This window comes from Microcaecilia unicolor, chromosome 11, assembly GCF_901765095.1.
Source record: "Microcaecilia unicolor chromosome 11, aMicUni1.1, whole genome shotgun sequence".
NCBI lineage: Eukaryota > Metazoa > Chordata > Amphibia > Gymnophiona > Siphonopidae > Microcaecilia > Microcaecilia unicolor.
In genome coordinates this window covers 65,763,524-65,784,509 of record NC_044041.1, presented here as the reverse complement: position 1 = coordinate 65,784,509, position 20,986 = coordinate 65,763,524, and the positions used below count along the sequence as shown (strand labels likewise).

At 45.6% G+C, this 20,986-nt stretch overlaps 1 protein-coding gene across 1 annotated transcript in view; it reads left to right on the top strand.

Moving 5' to 3' along the window:
• Positions 1-20,986, top strand: part of BICDL1 (BICD family like cargo adaptor 1) — a 135,869-nt gene that overhangs the window by 74,330 nt on the left and 40,553 nt on the right. The window contains exons 6-8 of the mRNA XM_030218530.1: positions 2,634-2,852; positions 4,688-4,834; positions 8,753-8,883. Of these exons, the coding sequence (XP_030074390.1) occupies positions 2,634-2,852; positions 4,688-4,834; positions 8,753-8,883 (497 nt within the window). The remainder of the gene's footprint in view (positions 1-2,633; positions 2,853-4,687; positions 4,835-8,752; positions 8,884-20,986) is intronic.

Here is a 20,986-nt window from a genome sequence, read left to right as displayed (position 1 = left end):
TAAACCCAGAAACGCTAACCGCTGTTACCACCTCCTCCCGCAAAGGTTTCCAGAGCTTAACTATTTGTTGAGTGAAAAAATATTTTCTTCTATTTGTTTTAAAAGTATTTCCATTTAACTTCCTCGAGTGTCCCCTAGTCTTTGTACTTTTGGAACGAGTAAAAAAATCAATTTACTTCTACTCATTCTACACCACTCAGGATTTTGTAGACCTACATAGTCTCTCCATTTTCTGCTAATTCTCTTTCCAGTGACTTTTGTCCATTTGTATTTTCTTCTTTCTCCTGTCTTGTTCTATTCCTTCACTACACCTGTCTCTGATGTATTGATCCTTCCCTTATCTGTCTTATCGTCTTTTTTTCCTTTTTCAGGATCTCTATCCACTCAAACTTCATCTTCTTTCTCACCCTTCTTATTTTAATGTTTCAGCTACCTGTTAGCGTTCCATATTCTTCTCTCATTCCTTAGCTGTCTCAATTCTCATCACTCCTTCCCCAGCCTGCTATTCCCTTCCATCTTTTATCTACCCTCCATTACTACATTTCTACCTCTGTATTCACTATCCTCCTCTCACTAATTATTTTGCCATTCCTTCTTGGTCTGTCCCACATGGTTCTGCCATTTCCACTATTTGCCTTCCCTCTCCTCCCTCCCTCCATTGTTGGAGCCCAATATTTCCTATCTGTATCCCCCCCCCCCCCACACCATTGCCTAACACCTCCCTGTCCCTTTTTCTCCACACCCTTATCTTCCTGTCCCATCTCTATACCTTCTTGCCCCCCCCCCCCCATGGTCAATCTTCTCTCTTCCTCTCTCTCCCCTCCATGGTCCAACATTGCTGCCTCTCTCCTGCTACTGTTGTTCACCTCCCACCCTACCCACATAAGCCAGCATCTGTCCATACCTCCTCCCCTCCCATTGTTCAACACCTGCCTCTCCCTCCCTTCCTTCCCTGGGTCCAACATCTTTCTCTTTCTTCCCAACTGTTCTCCCATCTAGCATCTCCCCTCCCTCCCCACCACTCCTGAGTCCAATATCTTTTCCTCTCTCTTCCTTCCCTCCACTCCATTGCCATATCTCCTCCTCTCCTGTTCCCAGGCCCATCATTTCTTCCTCCACCATCCCCTCCTCCCGGTCTACTTTAAAATAGCCCCAGGGGACCCCCCCACAGTCTTCCATCTCTTTCCCCTTCTTGCCACTCCAGTCTGAGGTCTTTCTTCTTTTCCTTTCTGCCTTACATCATGTTTTGTTGACAGGAGATCATCATCAGCTTCTGCGCGGCAGTGATTATAATACGCTGCCTGTGACTCTCCCTGTGGTATTCCTGCTGTGCTCCAAACAGGAAATTGCTTCAGAAGGGGGTAGAACGTGGCTGGGACAGTCACAGGCAGCGTATCAGAATCACTGCCGCGCCGATGATGTGTCATCAAGAACTTGATGTAAGGTAGTCAGGGAAGGGAGGGGTGACAGAGCTGCCAAGGGGCGCTGATTTTTGAGAAGGAGATTTTAGTACGCGCCCCCAGCCCAGCCCCAATCTGCCTTGGCTTTGCCTACTCTACCTCATGGCTCCACCCCCTGGCACACCTCAGTCCCATGGCCATTCCAGAAAATATTTTATTTACACCAGTGACAGCAGGGATGGGTAAGAGAGAATGTTTCAGTTCACTCGATTACACTCCCTATCCAGTATCTATTCACCCCAGGGACATAACGTGAGGGGGCCTTGAACCCCTCACTTTGAGCTTAAGCCCACTCCAAAAGTGTGGCACTGGTTTATTATTGGCCAGATAGAGATAAGAGTTTTCAGTTTTGGCACAGTATAAGAACAAAATATAAGAAAACTAATGGACTGCATTAGGGGCTTATAGCCCATTGAGTTATGTTTAAACATAAGAGATCTGCATGAAACAAAATATTTATTTTTATTTTGACTTATAAAACCACTTGTCCCTGAAACATGTTCAAATCAGAATAATCAATTTGTGCATCTAAAATGTAAACTTCTACAAAATAGATGCAGATGTGATTCCATGTGCCCCAATAAAAGGAGAGTTTAATTTTACTTCCATTTAATTTCAGTATATTCCATCTTTATAACACCAGGCTTCCCAAGGCAGATTACAACAACAATTGAACCCATCAAGGAACAGAATATCCTCATTGAAAATTGGCCATCTTTATTGTATAGAACAGTGTAGAAAAATGTGCACAAAATACAGAGTTTATAACTGCTGTTTCTCTACCAGCTACAATAATGTTTGTTATTTCATGATATTTGTATTTACATATGGGAAGCTTTTTTAATAAATTAAAAAGATGTCAAATAAGTAAAAAAATAAAATATTTTATCATCCAACTTTTAAGGCACTGCCTATCCAACTGGAACAGCTTTAGACTTTTTACAGTTGGACCATGATAGACAGTCCATTATTTCTAATCATCTTTTTACTATTTTCAATAGCGTTTGCTATTGTTTTGGGTGAACCAGTGTGGTGGCAATCTCCACATATACTGGATTCAGACCATATAATGTCTTTAAGTCTTTTTTGAACTGGAGGTAGTTTGTGATGCTTCTGATTTGCAAGTCTCTATTTGTTAAACTTTTCAATCCTCTTATTCAATGTTTCTCTAAGTTAAAATTGCAGCTCTGGGAAGCATACTGCCAGATTCGATCTTTGTGCTCATACCTCCGAGGAAATGATATTGCAGACTCTGCTGTCTCTACTGACTCTTCCATGGATGACTCCTCAGAAACTTCATCAGCCAAAGATATCCCAGCAGGCAGCCTGCATGTTGCCCTCACAGAACTCAAGAGGCTGATACAGAGCATTTTGGATGGCAATGAATACTTGGTGAGTAATCACTAGTTATCAACTATAAACATATACACGAGGTAATCTCCTTAATCAAATTAATACCAATCTAGGAAATTAGGAGATTCACAATAATATGCATCAAAAGGTCTGACTGAAAAACAGAGGAAAAGGCCTTGAGAAGCCCCCAGCGTGTCTACAAGCTTCAAGGGCTGGGCTTCTTCATCATCGCCAAAAAAACCTCTGTATGTGTTACTAATTTCTTGTATTTTTATTTCTTTGCTTTTATCTTTCGTTTTCTAATAAATCACTTTATACATTCAAATCAACTCCAGACACTACTTAACTTTATCAGATGTCTAGGCTTGCGGATCCTTCTTACACTCAGACTAACGATGGCCGCCGAAGACCTGCCTCAGGGTTCAGTGGTCCGTGTATGATCTCCGCAATGGTTGGTGGCAAGTGGACATTATTCGAAACGAGGAGTTGAGTTGAGGTTTTAAAGAGAAGATCGATAGAGACATATTTAAAAGTAACACCATTTTGTAACGGCCTACTTTGGTTTTGAAAAGACATTGGAGCAGTATGTTGGCCGTGCGGTATTGAGAATCTGCTGTAATTATAATCCTGGTTATGTATTTTTATGTGGTTTATGGGTATGTATGAGATATTAGGATGTGTGTATATGTTTGGTAGGAGTGATTGGATTTTATAACAATGTGATAAAAATAGGTGTTGGTATAATATTTATGTGAATTAATAAAGGCATTTATAATGTGTAAAACAGTTGTTTATAATTTGCATGATTAGATTGATACAACTAGTTATTGAGTGTGAACCTTGATTTAGTGTGCTAAGGCAGGGATAGGGACAGGAGCACTCTGAAACTGCATGTGTAGAGTTGGATCCATTATACAGATTTCATGGCTGATACAGGGCTTAGAAGTCAGCTGGTTCTGCAGACCAGCAGCCAGAATCAAGAACTAACCGCACTAGTAAAGATGCTGCAAGGATATAGAGACGCAAAGCTGTTCAGAGGAAAGCAACCACAATGGTATGGGGTGTGCACCAGAAGTATGAGAAGGAGACAAGAATATGTATACCCTGGAGGAGAGGAGGGACAGTGGAGATATGATACAGATATTTAACTACTTGAAAGATATTAATGAACAAACAAACTTTTTCCAAAAATGGGGAGACTATAGAACTAGAGGACATGAAATGAAGTTGCAAGGAGGGAAATTTAAAAGCAACATCAGGAAACACTTTTTCATGGCAGTGGTGGTAGATGGCTGGAATGCTGTTCCATGGGAGATGGTGGGGACAAAAACAGTGTCAGAATTCAAAAAGCCAAGGGATAAATATGGCGAACCCATGTATGGCAAGAGAATGGAATAAATGTATAGAGCATTTCCGCATAAAGCAAAACTTAAATCGCTTTTTAAAAAAGGCATAGAGGGGTTAACCTGCATGGAGTGGCAGATACAACCTTAAAGACAAAAGAGGGTGTGGGGTAACAGGTACAACCCTAGTCACCTATGTGAGCAGATTGGAGGAATCATGCTGGTCTTTATCTGCCATCATTTTCTATACTACTATGCAGGATAGAAATGAAAGGCTAGAACTACAGGTTTGAAGTGACAGACTGAAACCAAAAATTTGTTATCAAGAATCTGATAAGTCAGAGTTCTGTGTGTAGTGAGTCTGATAGCAAGAGCCTGTTGAGTTTTCAGCTTCCCAGGCAGCAGTTCCTTAGCAGTACTAAGCTTTAAGCAGGCAAAACTTTCTCTTAATCTGCCTTCAGATATGAATTTAAAAAAAATTTATTATTCATATAAAATCAGAAAATAAAGGGATGACCTTCTCTCTGTTAGGGCTCACGGAGGAATGATGATGATGATGCACTGGAAGAACACATCAAACGAACAAGTGAGGATTCCAGGGCTCTGAGGGAACTACTTCAAGAAGAACAACAGAGGATGAAAGAGAGTCTGCAAGAGTTGCAGAAACTCCATACTCAGGTGAGCATTAACCTACACTGGACTCTGCCTGCCCTTTAGCATGTTCCATACTTACACCAGGCAGTGACAAGCTCTAGCTCTACTGCCCCTTCAGTATGACCTAACCTGACTCCAAATCCTGACAAATACAAGTTCTGCCTCTCCTTCAGAAGATGAAAGAGAGTCAAATGAGAATTGACCTGCACTGAACTGCGCCTGCCTTTAACATGTTCACCTCTACACCAGGCTCTAAAAAACTGTTGAGTCTAGCTCTCCTTCAGAGTGGCTCCAGAATCTCTAGCTTTTTATTCCATCTAAAGTATGAATACAGCACAGTCAGCCACAGAATGGATTATCATCAGAGCCTCATGCAGATGTCATATTGGTACATGTAACATAGTAACATAGTAGATGACGGCAGAAAAAAACCTGCCCGGTCCATCCAGTCTGCCCAACAAGATAAACTCATATGTGCTACTTTTTGTGTATACGCTACCTTGATTTGTACCTGTCCTCTTCAGGGCACAGACCGTATAAGTCTGCCCAGCACTATCCCCACCTCCCAACCACCAGCCTCCCACCACCGGCTCTGGCACAGACCGTATAAGTCTGCCCAGCATTATCCCCGCCTCCCAACCACCAACCCCGGCCCAGACTGTATAAGTCTGCCCAGCACTATCTCCGCCTTCCAACCACCAGCCCCGCCTCCCACCACCAGCCCCGCCTCCCACCAATCTCGGCTAAGCTCCTGAGGATCCATTCCTTCTGAACAGGATTCCTTTATGTTTATCCCACGCATGTTTGAATTCCGTTACTATTTTCATTTCCACCACCTCCCGTGGGAGGGCATTCCAAGCACCCACTACTCTCTCCGTGAAGAAATACTTCCTGACATTTTTCTTGAGTCTGCCCCCCTTCAATCTCATTTCATGTCCTCTAGTTCTACCGCCTTCCCCTCTCCGGAAAAGGTTCGTTTGCAGATTAATACCTTTCAAATATTTGAACGTCTGTATCATATCACCCCTGTTTCTCCTTTCCTCCAGGGTATACATGTTCAGGTCAACAAGTCTCTCCTCGTACGTCTTGTAACGCAAATCCCATACCATTCTCGTAGCTTTTCTTTGCACCGCTTCCATTTTTTTAACATCCAAATAAAGCAAAGCCAGCTGAAAAATGGATCTTCATCAGAACACTATGCAAGGGACCAGTCTGATGACTCAATAGTAGTGCTGTGCACTGTAATTTTATAATTTTGTAAACCACGTAGAGGTTGATATTCAGAGCCAGTTAACCGGGTAAGGGAGTCTAGTCTTGTCCAGTTAACTGGCACTGAGTAGGCCCTGAGGGAATATTCAGTGGCACTTACATATACCTTCATTCCCTAGTGGTCTAGGGGTTTCTTCAGCAGGAGCAACTGGTGACCGTTCCTGCCCTTCCAGTGCCATCTGTCAAAATGAGGCCCCCAGCACTACCCCTAGGGGTCATGTTTCCTTATAGAGAAACATGACCCCCTAGCAGTAGTTGTGCCAATTTGATGGTGCTGGAAAAACTGGGGCACCCCTAGGCCTAGACCCTCAGAAAATGAAGGTGCTGGAATAGGAGTGGAGAGTGGGATCTATTCGGGGGTGGGAAGCTTGATTGGGGTGGTTTCTTTGCAGGGGAGTGCTCTACTTAGGAGGCAACAGATCGGGGAGGGCTCTCTTTATAGTGTTATTCTTTTACCATGGTAGTCAGCAACCTGAGGGAGTGTTATACGCAAGTTGCTGACTCTTTTGGTAAAAGCTCACCTTTTCCTACACTTTGATAACACCCCCCCAAGTGCCAATGTTTAACTGGTTAACTGGCCAAATAGGACCACATAAATAGCAGTCCTATCTGTGACTGATTTAACTTAATTGGTTATGGGCTGAATATTGGCACTTATCTAGGTAAGTGCTGGCTATGCGCACATATCTAGATATTTAATGCCAGTATCCAGACATGGCCTGACATTGAATATCTGGGCATAATTTTTATGGTGGCAGTTACAGTTTAAAAAATACTGACTTCCACTGGCTGAATATATTACCCCTCTAGATTTTATAATTGATTGGTGTTATATCAAATAAAACAGAGGTCTGAAACTTGCTGTATGAAAGACCCATTCCCTGGTCAACTGAAGCTGTAAATGCTACAGAGGCAGGATTCACAGCCCTCTGGGGGGAATGAAGTCATGGTTGTTGCTTGAGGGCAGCATCTGGTGTTCACATTCAAGCGACATGTTCATAGGTATTCAGAGGAAGCCCAAGTGCATGACTTCTGCCCCAGGACTATCACTGACATGACCAAACTAGGTATGTTTTGGGGCAAGAAAGCTATAAAATATTTGTTTTATTTAATTCAGTATTTAGCCTGTCTTAACACGTCCCAGGGTGTGTTACAATCAACATACTTAAAAGTTAGACATACAAAAAGATATAAAATTAGGTCCCACAATAAACCCAAACCCCCCACAGACCCCTCCACCCCAAACTCCAACCAGTCACCCTCCAGCAAACAGATAAGTTGATAGTTGTATTTGGAAAGTGAGCAGTGTTGATAACTGTCGTGAAGTCTGAGGAAGACTATTCCACAACCTACAAACCCCAGTGGAGAAAATACAGGCATTCAGTGCACTCAGATGAGCTACTCCTAATCCAGGGATTACCAGTAACCTCTCATTCTCCAAAAGTAGACTCCTAATAACATAAGCCTAGTTTCTTGTTTCCAGCATTGACCAATACAGGTCACAGGTATCTGGAAGGATTTCAAAAAGTAGCAATGACAGTAATATCCATTTCTTCTTAAGCTAGAGTGCAGGAGTAGCCTAATGGCCCCAGGTGCAAAAAATACCTTAGATTATGAGCCCACCTGTGACAGGAAGAGTACCTGCATATCGTGTGTACAGCACTCTGTATATCTAGTAGCACTATAGAAATAAGTAGTTGTAGTAGACTCCTAGTGTAGAAACTAGCATCATTTAGCTATATTTAGGGTTATTCTTCCCTATGTGCATCGCCTTGGACTTCTTCACAGTAAATTTAGCTGCCCAGTCTTCCAGGTTTGTGAGGTCCTCCTGCAATTTCTCCCAATCTGCTACAACTTTTAATTATTTTGTATTATTTTCAGATTTTATCATTTCACTTGTTCGCATTTCCACATCATCTATAAATGTTAAAAAGCATTGGTGTCAGTGTAGAACCCTGTGGTAGCACCAGTTTTATTCAGTCATTATTTGAGTCCATTGATCATGCCTATTCAGTTGCTAAGAATAAGTCTTTTCTTTATTTGCAGAGGATATTCATTGTAATCTGTTTCGTGGAACCAAATTCTATTGATGTTCAACCGCTGAATCATTACTTGTCACAAATTGTTCACTGGCTTGACACGCACCACCTCAAACTTAATCCTGAAAAATGTGTAGCAATGTGGTAGGTGGCTCGGGAGGGATGTGCTTTCCGTCCGGGGGTGGGGGGGAGGCTGGAGTTTGGTAGCAGGGGGTGGGCACCAAAACCCAAACCCGGTTTCAGGTTGGTTTTGGTGCCGAATCCAAAACTGAAACTGAAATTCAGTCGGCCTCAACACTACATCCAGTGCATGCCCTCAATCCAGTTCTCTGGTCACTCAGTCAATGAAATTGATCAGATTTGTTTGGCAAGATTTGGTAACGCCATGTTGCTTTGGATCTTGTAACTCATTGGTTTGTAGAAAGTTGGTTCTCCTTTCCTTCAGCAGCACCACCATTACTTTTCCTATTACTGAGGTAAGACTAACCGAGACAAGCACCAGAGAAGTAACTTGCTTTTGAATCTCTATTAATCGCTTTTTCTAAATATGAACTAATGGGATATTATATTCAGGGACTGTATGTATGTTGGTTGGTTGAGTGGTTTCATGCAAATTGTTTATCTCTGTTTGTAGGTGACTTTCCTGAGCTTAGAAATTAACAAACTGAAGGAGGAGAGGGATCATCTCCAAGCATCTTTTAAGGAGAAAAAAAACAGCGAGCAACTAGTGAAAGCCATCAGGGATCGTGATGAGGCCATTGCGAAGTAATGTTCCTTTACTTATTTTAAAACACAAAATACTGAACTGAGCATCCAGTCAGCAAGGTTTGACAACCAAATAACATGATTTATTGACACAAATGTACACCTGCTTTGAAGAAGGTGAAATAAAATGCACATCTACATCCCATCCTGGGAACATCTATGAGTGATTTTGTGGCATGCCCTAAGCCTGGTTCTAAGTCCTCCCTATCTATGACCCAAAGCTCTCATATCTAGTCCTTCTTTCCCTCTCTCTTTTTTGATTTTCTAAGAACTAATGGGCCTGATATTCAAAGCGATTTAAACAGCCAGAAGCAAAATGGCTTCCCTGAGGCTATCCAGGGATATTCACTTAACTGGTTAGTGCTGCTGAATATCCCTACTAACTGGCCATCTCCTAACCGACTAGGTTAGGGGTTGGCTGCAGACAGGACATAGGCGGAGTGTGAACTTAGCTGGTTAGTGGTGATTTTCAGCCCGCTAACCTGCTAAGTAATCCATAAAGTTAGGACAGCAAAAAGGCTGTTATGTGGTGAAGTTAACCAGACATTGGTCTGAATATCAACCAGCACCCAGTTAATTTCCAGGTAACCACTGAGACCCAGATATTCATTGCCAGGAGCCACACTGAATATCCAGAGTCAGTTCAGCCCACAGCTGTGAGTGGCTGAGATGCCGCAAACTGCTGCAGGCTAAATATTGAGTGGAGTGTTTTTATAAACCACTTTGGTACATGATTCAGCAATCAAATGAATTAAACTAAACTAAACCATATATGCTTTTGTCAGCATATGTATTTCTACATGCATATACACCCATACAGTTTTATCAGAGGCATTTTCCATCAACAAACACGACCGAGTCAGGCTCACAGATGGGTTCCACTTATTTAGATGTAGCAAGACCTGAACAACTGCAACAATCACACATGCTAAATGTCTTTTAAGCCTGTCCCTCGCCACAATAGGAAGGACTGTAAACATTTTGAATGTTGCCACAAACATGAAAGGATCATCTTCATTACCTGTGTAAGCATTTTAAATCTGAGGAAGGGGAAAGAGATGGAATTTGATATACCACCTTTCTGTGGTTACAATCAAAGAGGTTTACGTATCATATACAGGTATTTATTTTATATCTGGGGCAATGGAGGGTTAAGTGACTTGCCCAGAATCACAAGTAGCTGCAGTGGGAATTGAGTCTCACAATGCCACTTTTGCATTTCCTGCTATCACTAACATATCTAAAAAAATGTCTTCCCCCCTCCTCCCCCCATTTTACTGTATTGGCTATTTTTTATTCCATTTGCATTTTTTCTTTCTTGACTGCTTTACCAGCTTCTCTTAGCTTTTCCAGATATCGTTCCCTATCTTTCTTTTTCTTTGATCTCTTGTAGTTTATAGAGGCTAACCTCTTTTTCCTTATCTTGTCAGCTACTGCTTTTGAGAACCAAAGTGGCCTTTCTTCCCTCTACTTGTATTTACTTTCCTTACAAAAATATTTATTGCCCTTAAAATAGCTGCTTTCAGTTTTGCCCACTGCTTTTCTACATCTCCCAGATGTTCCCATCCAGTTAAAAACTCCTTGAGACAGTCCAACATCTTAACAAATTTAGTTTTTTAAAAGTCTAGAACCTTCACTTTTGAATTAATCCTCTCCACACCTGTTTTAATATTGTACCACACCATCCGGTGATCACTGGATGCGAGATGATCAGTCACTCTAATATCAGAAAGACTCTCCACATTTGTAAGCACTATATCCAGTATGGTCCCATTACCAATTTCTGGAACAGTTCTTGTAGAGAATACAGTTCTCGCTACTTTTAGATGACCCTGCAAAAGGTGATTTGGAACCTAAGGATGAGCGATTGATAGTTTCAACCCAGGACAGTAGATTACAAGCGAGATGGTTTACAGCAAGCATTGAAAAAACTGGTGTAACAGATATCTGTAGATTGTGTAAGAAAGAGCTAGAAACAGTTACTCATCTCGTGGCTGGCTCAAAATGCTGGTGGCAGAAAATTTTGATAGAGCAAGGCACAACAAGGTGGAGTGTTTCATTGTTTGGAAACTCTATAAGCATTTCAACGTAAGCATTGGGATCATGGCCCTAAGAGAATTGTGGAAAACAAACAGGTTTTGATCACCTGGGACATCCCCATGCTGACTGATAAAAACTGGATGCCAGAAAACCGTATATAGTGGTAAAAGAGAAAAACACCAGAACAGCAGTGATTATTGAGGTGTTGGTCCCAAGCGATTATTCAGTGAATCATGTAGAGAGAGGGAAGATCCTCAAGTACCAAGAAGTGCAGTCCGAGACCAAGAAAATGTGGCAGAAAGATACAGAAATATTTCCCACTGTTTTGGGTGCCATAGGCTTGATCAAAAAGAACTTCCAAGCACACCTGGATAAGTTGCCTTTACATGTCACATCTTATGAACACCAGAAAGAAGCTCTCTTTGGCACAATGCAAACACTATGGTGAATGTTAGCAGTAAATTAGAGAGACCATAAATTAGAGATCATACTCCATATACCCTGGCTTAGGAGTGAGGTTCATTCCTGTCATGGTCTGCGCAAAACTAACTCATTGGAGAAATTGTCTCCAAGACAAAAATTAGTGGCATGAGTCATATAAGAAACCTCATCTACTTTTATATAGATAAATATTTACATCAGGGGATTATGAAAAATAGTTTTTTAAACACTGGTATTTCAGTTGTCTGTTGCATGCTCCTTTGAGTTCCTTGCCTCTTTATTTACGTAGAAGTGTTCAACTTCTTACCAGATCTTTCCAAGCATCCCTCAAGGGGTGAACTTAGTTGGGAAATCTAGGGGTGTCTGATCAGCTCCCTATAAGAGGCAATATTTAGTTTACCCTGGGAGGGAGAATAATATTTTTACTCGTTGGGCATGACATGGGATAACATTGTTACAACATGTTCTACTTGATAATGGTTCCATGCATCCATGGATCAAATTTCATAATCAGTGTGGTACAGAAACGGGAGGTTTTTCTTGCATACCATCAATTGTATTATTAAGTCAGACCCTTAGACCGATGAGATTTCATTTGGGTGACCACGTCAAAGAATTTGTTGATAAATTTCTAGAAGATGGTGTCACAAAACACCTAGTCACCTGCCTGGGGTTACCCTGCAGCCACTTAGAGGGTCTATTCCCAGCACAGCTCAGGTCTGCCTGTATCTGGTGCTTGTGCTCTACACTAGCACCCTGCTCCCACCGACTGGTCACAACCACCTCTGGGCTATTCTCCTGCTCTCCAATTATCCCCAGTGATTTCTAGGTTACTGGGGTCACACTCCCAGTGGTCCCACAGTTCCCAGAAAGCACTCATAGACCCAACACACAAACCACCAGGATTCTTTATCAATCCAGACAGCAGAGTCAACAAACTAAACAGGTTTCTCCGAGGACAAGCAGGCTGCTTGTTCTCACTGATGGGTGACGTCCACGGCAGCCCCTCCAATCGGAAACTTCACTAGCAAAGGCCTTTGCTAGTCCTCACGTGCCCATGCGCACCGCGCATGCACGGCTGTCTTCCCACTCGAACCGGCTCGTGTTCGTCAGTCTTCTTTTGTCCGCGCTCGGTACGGTCGTGTTTGCGCCGTTCACGCCCCTTAAGTTGACCCTCGCGCGTCTTTTGACTTTTTCGCTTTCAAAAAAAAAAAAAAAAAGGGATTTCGGAGAAGGGCCTTTCGGTCTTTTTCCCTTCCCCGTATTTCTAGTTTTTGGTCCCGATAAGTTTTCTTTCGTTTTCGGGGTAGGCCCCTTTGAGGCCTCGGGTCGAGTTTTTTTCTCCCCCTCTTTTTGGTGCCTTACCGCAATTACGAGTTTTGATTTCGCCAGTGTGATTTTTCCGCCCATGTCATCGAAGTCTCCCAGCGGCTTCAAGAAGTGCACCCAGTGCACCAGGGTAATCTAGCTCACTGATAGGCACGCATCGTGTCTTCAGTGTCTGGGAGCTGGGCACCGCCCGCAGGCCTGTAGTCTTTGCGCCCTTTTACAGAAAAGGACTCAGGTAGCGAGATTGGCCCAGTGGAACGTTTTGTTCTCGGGCTCTTCGTCGACATCGGCACCGGGAGTATCGAGTGCGTCGACGTCGACAGCGTCAAGACCTCCGCCCTCGGCCGCGACTGTATCGATTGCATCGAGGCATTGACCCTCTGCATCGTCGGGGCCGAGACATCGGAAGGCTGCGTCGGCGTCAGTGGTACCGGGACCTCCACTAGTGCTGATGTCGTTGGACGGTGGTGCTTCGTCTGGAGTGCAGGTGAGGGCTGTCCATTCCCCTGCTGGTGGCGGTGAGCCTTCGGGTGGGTCTCCCCCTACCCTGACGGCTCCTGCAGTACAGCCCCCCGAGACCGACCTTCTTCGGCCTCGGCCCCGAGGAAGCGACGGCTGGATTCTACGTCCTCCTCATCGGTACCAGGAAGCTCCGGTGACATGCTTCGTTTGAAAAAGTCAAAGAAGCATCGACACCGGTCTCCTTCCCGCGTCGGTACCGAGAGCTCCGGGTCGCCGAGGGAGTCGGCACCCAGTAGGCATCGGCACCGGGAGGACCGCTCACCCTCTGTTCAGGAGGTGTCGATGCGCTCCACCTTGGACAGCCTGGAACAGCCTCCACGCCCGGAACAGACTCTGACTTCGACTCCTGCATCAGCTTTCATGTCTTTCTCCACAGCCGCCCTGCACGAGAGTCTCCGGGCCATTCTCCCAGAGATCCTGGGAGAGCTGTTGCGCCCTTCCCCTCCGGTACCGGGGGTGCTTGCGCCACCGGTACCGTCGAGTGTGGCGCCGGCTGGCCCCTTGCCCGGGGTGAGGTCTCTGACATCGGTGTCGCTTGCGGTACTGACTGCGGTCGCCTCCCAGGAAGGCTCCCCGACGACGTCGGCGGAGGGAGCTTCGCCGGTGCAGGCGAGGGAGTCTACCTCTCGACGCTCCCACCGTGGCCGTGGTTCCACGAAGTCGAGCCGGGCACGGCTTCAGATACAAGTTCGTGAACTTGTGTCTGATACCGATGGTGAGGCCTCGTGGGAGGAGGAGGAGGACATCAGATATTTCTCTGACGAGGAGTCTGATGGCCTTCCTTCTGATCCCACTCCCTCCCCTGAAAGGCAGCTTTCTCCTCCCGAGAGTCTGTCTTTTGCGGCCTTTGTCCGGGAGATGTCTACGGCCATCCCCTTCCCGGTGGTTGTGGAGGACGAGCCCAGGGCTGAAATGTTTGAGCTCCTGGACTATCCTTCTCCACCTAAGGAAGCGTCCACAGTACCCATGCATCATGTCCTAAAAAAGACATTGCTGGCGAACTGGACCAAGCCTTTAAGTAATCCCCACATTCCCAAGAAGATCGAATCCCAGTACCGGATCCATGGGGACCCAGAGCTGATGCGCACTCAGTTGCCTCACGACTCTGGAGTTGTGGATTTGGCCCTAAAGAAGGCTAAGAGTTCTAGAGAGCATGCTTCGGCGCCCCCGGGCAAAGACTCTAGAACCTTAGACTCCTTTGGGAGGAAGGCCTACCATTCCTCTATGCTCGTGGCCAAAATTCAGTCTTACCAGCTCTACACGAGCATACACATGCGGAACAATGTGCGGCAGTTGGCGGGTTTGGTGGACAAGCTCCCTCCTGAGCAAGCCAAGCCATTTCAGGAGGTGGTCAGGCAGCTGAAGGCGTGCAGAAAATTCCTGGCCAGAGGGGTTTATGACACCTTTGATGTTGCTTCCAGGGCCGCTGCTCAAGGTGTGGTGATGCGCAGACTCTCATGGCTGCGTGCCTCCGACCTGGAGAATAGGATCCAGCAGCGGATTGCGGACTCGCCTTGCCGTGCGGACAATATTTTTGGAGAGAAGGTCGAACAGGTGGTAGAGCAGCTCCACCAGCGGGATACCGCTTTCGACAAGTTCTCCCGCCGGCAGCCTTCAGCTTCTACCTGTTCCCTACTCTTCTGGTAAGCGTAGGTACAATCCTCCTTCTCGACAGCCTGCGGCCCAGGCTAAGCCCCAGCGCGCTCGCTCTCGTCAGCAGCGTGCACCTCAGCAAGGCCCCTTGGCTCCCCAGCAAAAGCAAGGGACGAGCTTTTGACTGGCTCCAGCAGAGCATAGCCGACATCCACGTGTCAGTGCCGGGTGATCTGCCGGTCGGAGGGAGGTTGAAAGTTTTTCACCAAAGGTGGCCTCTCATAACCTCCGATCAGTGGGTTCTTCAAATAGTCCGGCAAGGATACACCCTCAATTTGGCCTCCAAACCTCCAAATTGTCCACCGGGAGCTCAGTCTTACAGCTTCCAGCACAAGCAGGTACTTGCAGAGGAACTCTCCACCCTTCTCAGCGCCAATGCGGTCGAGCCCGTGCCATCCGGGCAAGAAGGCTGGGATTCTATTCCAGGTACTTCCTTGTGGAAAAGAAAACAGGGGGGATGCGTCCCATCCTAGACCTAAGGGCCCTGAACAAATATCTGGTCAAAGAAAAGTTCAGGATGCTTTCCCTGGGCACCCTTCTCCCCATGATTCAGGAAAACAATTGGCTATGCTCTCTGGACTTGAATGACGCCTACACGGACATCCCGATACTGCCAGCTCACAGACAGTATCTGCGATTTCAGCTGGGCACACGTCACTTCCAATACTGTGTGCTACCCTTTGGGCTCGCCTCTGCGCCCAGAGTGTTCACGAAGTGCTTGGCTGTAGTAGCAGCGGCGCTTCACAGGCTGGGGGTGCACGTGTTCCCATATCTCGACGATTGGTTGGTGAAGAACACATCCGAGGCAGGAGCTCTACAGTCCATGCAGATGACTATTCGCCTCCTGGAGCTACTGGGGTTTGTGATAAATTATCCAAAGTTCCATCTTCTCCCAGTACAGAGGCTCGAATTCATAGGAGCTCTGCTGGATTCTCGGACGGCTCGTGCCTATCTCCCAGAGACGAGAGCCAACAACTTGTTGTCCCTTGTCTCGCGGGTGCGAGCGTCCCAGCAGATCACAGCTCGGCAGATGTTGAGATTGCTGGGCCACATGGCCTCCACAGTTCATGTGACTCCCATGGCCCGCCTTCACATGAGATCTGCTCAATGGACCCTAGCTTCCCAGTGGTTTCAGGCTGCTGGGGATCTAGACGACGTGATCAAATCCCTGTATTGGTGGACGATTTGGTCCAATTTGACTCTGGGACGTCTTCCAAATTCCTCAGCCACAAAAAGTGCTGACTACGGATGCGTCTCTCCTGGGGTGGGGAGCTCATGTCGATGGGCTTCACACCCAGGGAAGCTGGTCCCTCCAGGAACGCGATCTGCAGATCAATCTTCTGGAGTTACGAGCGGTCTGGAACGCTCTGAAGGCTTTCAGAGATCGGCTGTCCCACCAAATTATCCAAATTCAGACAGACAACCAGGTTGCCATGTATTACGTGAACAAGCAGGGGGGCACCGGATCTCGCCCCCTGTGTCAGGAAGCCGTCAGCATGTGGCTCTGGGCTTGCTGTCACGGCATGGTGCTCCAAGCCACTTATCTGGCAGGCGTAAACAACAGTCTGGCCGACAGGTTGAGCAGGATTATGCAACCTCACGAGTGGTCGCTCAATTCCCGTGTAGTGCGACAGATCTTCCAGGTGTGGGGCACCCCCTTGGTAGATCTCTTTGCATCTCGAGCCAACCACAAAGTCCCTCAATTCTGTTCCAGGCTTCAGGCCCACGGCAGACTGGCATCGGATGCCTTCCTCCTGGACTGGGGGGAGGGTCTGCTGTATGCTTATCCTCCCATACCTCTGGTGGGGAAGACTTTGTTGAAACTCAAGCAAGACCGAGGCACCATGATTCTGATTGCTCCTTTTTGGCCACGTCAGATCTGGTTCCCTCTTCTTCTGGAGTTGTCCTCCGAAGAACCGTGGAGATTGGAGTGTTTTCCGACCCTCATCACACAGGATGAAGGGGCGCTTCTGCATCCCAACCTCCAGTCTCTGGCTCTCACGGCCTGGATGTTGAGAGCGTAGACTTTGCCTCTTTGGGTCTGTCAGAGGGTGTCTCCCGCATCTTGCTTGCTTCCAGGAAAGATTCCACTAAGAGGAGTTACTTCTTTCTATGGAGGAGGTTTGCCGTCTGTTGTGACAGCAAGGCCCTAGATCCTCGCTCTTGTCCTACACAGACCCTGCTTGAATACCTTCTGCACTTGTCTGAGTCTGGTCTCAAGACCAACTCTGTAAGGGTTCACGTTAGTGCAATCAGTGCATACCATTACCGTGTGGAAGGTAAGCCGATCTCAGGACAGCCTTTAGTTGTTCGCTTCATGAGAGGTTTGCTTTTGTCAAAGCCCCCCGTCAAGCCTCCTACAGTGTCATGGGATCTCAATGTCGTTCTCACCCAGCTGATGAAACCTCCTTTTGAGCCACTGAACTCCTGCCATCTGAAGTACTTGCCCTGGAAGGTCATTTTCTTGGTGGCAGTTACTTCAGCTCGTAGAGTCAGTGAGCTTCAGGCCCTGGTAGCCCAGGCCCCTTACACCAAATTTCATCATAACAGAGTAGTCCTCCACACTCACCCTAAGTTCTTGCCAAAGGTTGTGTCGGAGTTCCATCTGAACCAGTCGATTGTCTTGCCAACATTCTTTCCCCGTACTCATTCCTGCCCTGCTGAACGTCAGCTGCACACATTGGACAGCAAGAGACCATTGGCCTTCTATCTGGAGCGGACACAGCCCAACAGACAGTCCGCCCAATTGTTTGTTTCTTTTGATCCCAACAGGAGGGGAGTGGCTGTGGGGAAACGCACCATATCCAATTGGCTAGCAGATTGCATTTCCTTCAATTACGCCCAGGCTGGGCTGGCTCTTGAGGGTCATGTCACGGCTCATAATGTTAGAGCCATGGCAGCGTCAGTGGCCCACTTGAAGTCAGCCACTATTGAAGAGATCTGCAAAGCTGCGATGTGGTCATCTGTCCACACATTCACATCTCATTACTGCCTGCAGCAGGATACCCGACGCGACAGTCGGTTCGGGCAGTCAGTGCTTCAGAATCTGTTCGGGGTTTAAGATCCAACTCCACCCCCTAGGCCCATGTTTTTTCTGTTCCAGGCTACACTCTCAGTTAGTTGGATAAGTTGTTAGGTCAATCTCAGTTATGTCCTCGCCGTTGCGAGGCCCAATTGACCATGTTTGTTGTTTTGAGTGAGCCTGGGGGCTAGGGATACCCCATCAGTGAGAACAAGCAGCCTGCTTGTCCTCGGAGAAAGCGAATGCTACATACCTGTAGAAGGTATTCTCCGAGGTTCTCACAAACCCGCCCGCCTCCCCTTTGGAGTTGTGTCTTCCCTTGTCTTTGTCTTGCTACATATGGGACTGACGAACACGAGCCGGTTCGGGCGGGAAGACGGCTGCGCATGTGCGGTGCGCATGGGCGCGCGAGGACTAGCAAAGGCCTTTGCTAGTGAAGTTTCCGATTGGAGGGGCTGCCGTGGATGTCACCCATCAGTGAGAACAATCAGCCTGCTGTCCTCAGAGAATACCTTCTACAGGTATGTAGCATTCACTTTATTGTCACACTGGAACAATGAACAAAAAATGTACAATCAGCAAAGAATAACAGGTAACTAAAATATGGATCAATTATACCACTAACTAAACATCTATATACTGTCTAAACAGTACCTGGGAAGGTCAGGACATATAATTCACCTTTCCTCCTGGCTAAGACTGAAGCAACAGCCAGCATCTGCTGGGTAATTTCAAACTCCAAGCCAATCAGCGCCCAGAACAGGCACGTTTCAAATAAAAACTGATTACACCACTAGAAGTACTGCCTATTATCTGTGTGCTAACTAAACGAAAGAGAAGTCATTCCTCTGTAACAGCTTTAAGCATAAACATGCACCATCTGCTGGCCAAACTAGATAAATACTCTTTAGAATTAATTTAGGCAAGAAAATATCCAATACATTTTACAGGCTTAAAACACACTGTTTCTTAACAGATAGGCTCCCTGTGTCTGCACTCCATTGTGAATTACAAAAGTTATTACAAACTAAGAACCGTGAGAATTTAGGACTCCCTTCGGAGGCTATAGATTTGGGACAATTAATCAGAAAAAAAATCCAGAAATTTCAGTAAGCGCTGAATTAAGAGAATGGCAATTTCGGGTTTTTCATAGGGCCTATTTTACTCAAAAACAAGTTTATGAATCAGGAAGGATAGAGACTCCTATATGTTTTAAATGTAAACAGGAAACCAATTATTTTTTCCACACCTTTTGGACCTGCCCAAAGATAACAAGTTTTTGGCGAGCCATACTGTGTTATATGGAAATACTGTTGGGTCAATCCATCCTCTACCACCTATGGGGTTGCTTTTAGATAAGGAGGTATTTAGACTCTTGAACCGTGGACACCACCTTTTGTTTCAGAAGGCAGAAACACAAGGGGGAAAAAAATCATACTTGCAGTGTGGACCAGTGGAGAAGTACCCTCCTTCTGGGCATGGTGCAACCGTTTTCATGCACTTATGCTGTTGGAGCAAAAGCAAACTAAACTTACAATTAAAAGGAAATAGTTTTTTTTTTCTGTTTGGGGAGTGTATATCCATTCACTGGCTCATAAAGCACAATGTCTTATTCTTAACTCTTTCTAGGCTTCTTAATTTAGTTTGGAGTAGGGGGGAGGCTGCCCTGCTGCCATCACTTTAATATTAGAAGTTTTTTTGTCTCCTTTTTTTTTTTGTTCCAGTGGCTTCTTGATAGACGTTTAGGAGGGGATTCTATATATGGCGTCTAAAAATTTTGCGGGAAAATCAGTGCCGACTAAGCATATGCTATAAGTGGTGCCTAGATTTAGGCGCAGTATATAGAATATGCTTAGTTGATATGTCAGCACTTAAAACTATGCGCATCCATTTACACCAACAAAAATATGGCGTAAATCCCAGCACATAGATTTAGGAGCACTGGGCCATATTCTATAACTACGCACATTAATTTTAGAACACCCACGGAACATCCATTTCCACATCTATAACCACACCTCTTTTTTCCTGAAAACGTTAGAAAATCGGTACACTTCATTGCAGAATACACTTAGTGAGTTGTGCGCATAAATTCTAATTAGTGCCAATTAATGCTCATTATTGCTTGTTAAGTGCTGTTATCATCATCATTAACTTGTTAAGCTTGCTAAGTTACAAACGTTGCCATATTATCCACTTGGATTTCGGTGTGGATCTCTAAGTGCGCTATATAGAATCTGGGGGTTAATGTATGTTTGTTGCTGTGCTATTACAAAACTTGGAAGGTAGATCTGGGGAAGTCACTGCTTATTGCTGGGATCAGTAGCTTGGAATGTTGCTACTTCTTGGGATTCTGCCAGATACTTGTGACCTGGAGTGGCTACTGTTGGAAGCAGGATACTGGGCTAGATCAGGGGTAGGCAACTCCGGTCCTCGAGAGCTGCAGGCAGGTCAGGTTTTCAGGATATCCACAATGAATATGCAGGAGATAGATTTGCATACCATGGAGGCAGTGCTTGCAAATCTATCTCCTGCATATTCATTGTGGATATCCTGAAAACCTAACCTGACCTGCCTGCGGCTCTCGAGGACCGGAGTTGCCTACCCCTGGGCTAGATGATGGACCTTTAGTCTGACCCAGTATGGCAATTCTTATGTTATGTCTCAGTGCTTTGGAATTATAACTTAGTGGGCTTATTAAATTGACTTTTTAGAGTGGAAAAGTTGGCTGCTTTCTAGGTCAGTGTTAACTGCAGGAATCAATTTGTGGAAATTTTGTACCCGTTTCTGAGATACATGCCCTCAAAGTCGCAAAGAGAAGAACTGGAACAGTTGCATAACTGAGTAATATATAGAAATATATTTACAAACTGGAAGATGGCTTAAAGTATCACTGGTGAAGTGTGTGTCGGGGGGGGGGGGGGGGGGGGAGGTGAAATCTGAAATGTATTCAGCCATCTGTTGTTATTGTTTCATTGTTCTGACGTATTAACTGATTAAAGAGATTACAACTAAAGATCCCCCTCCCCCACTGTGCTTACCCAACTCTATACACTTCTTGCAAGTCTGGTTTTTAGGATTATCACAATTAATATG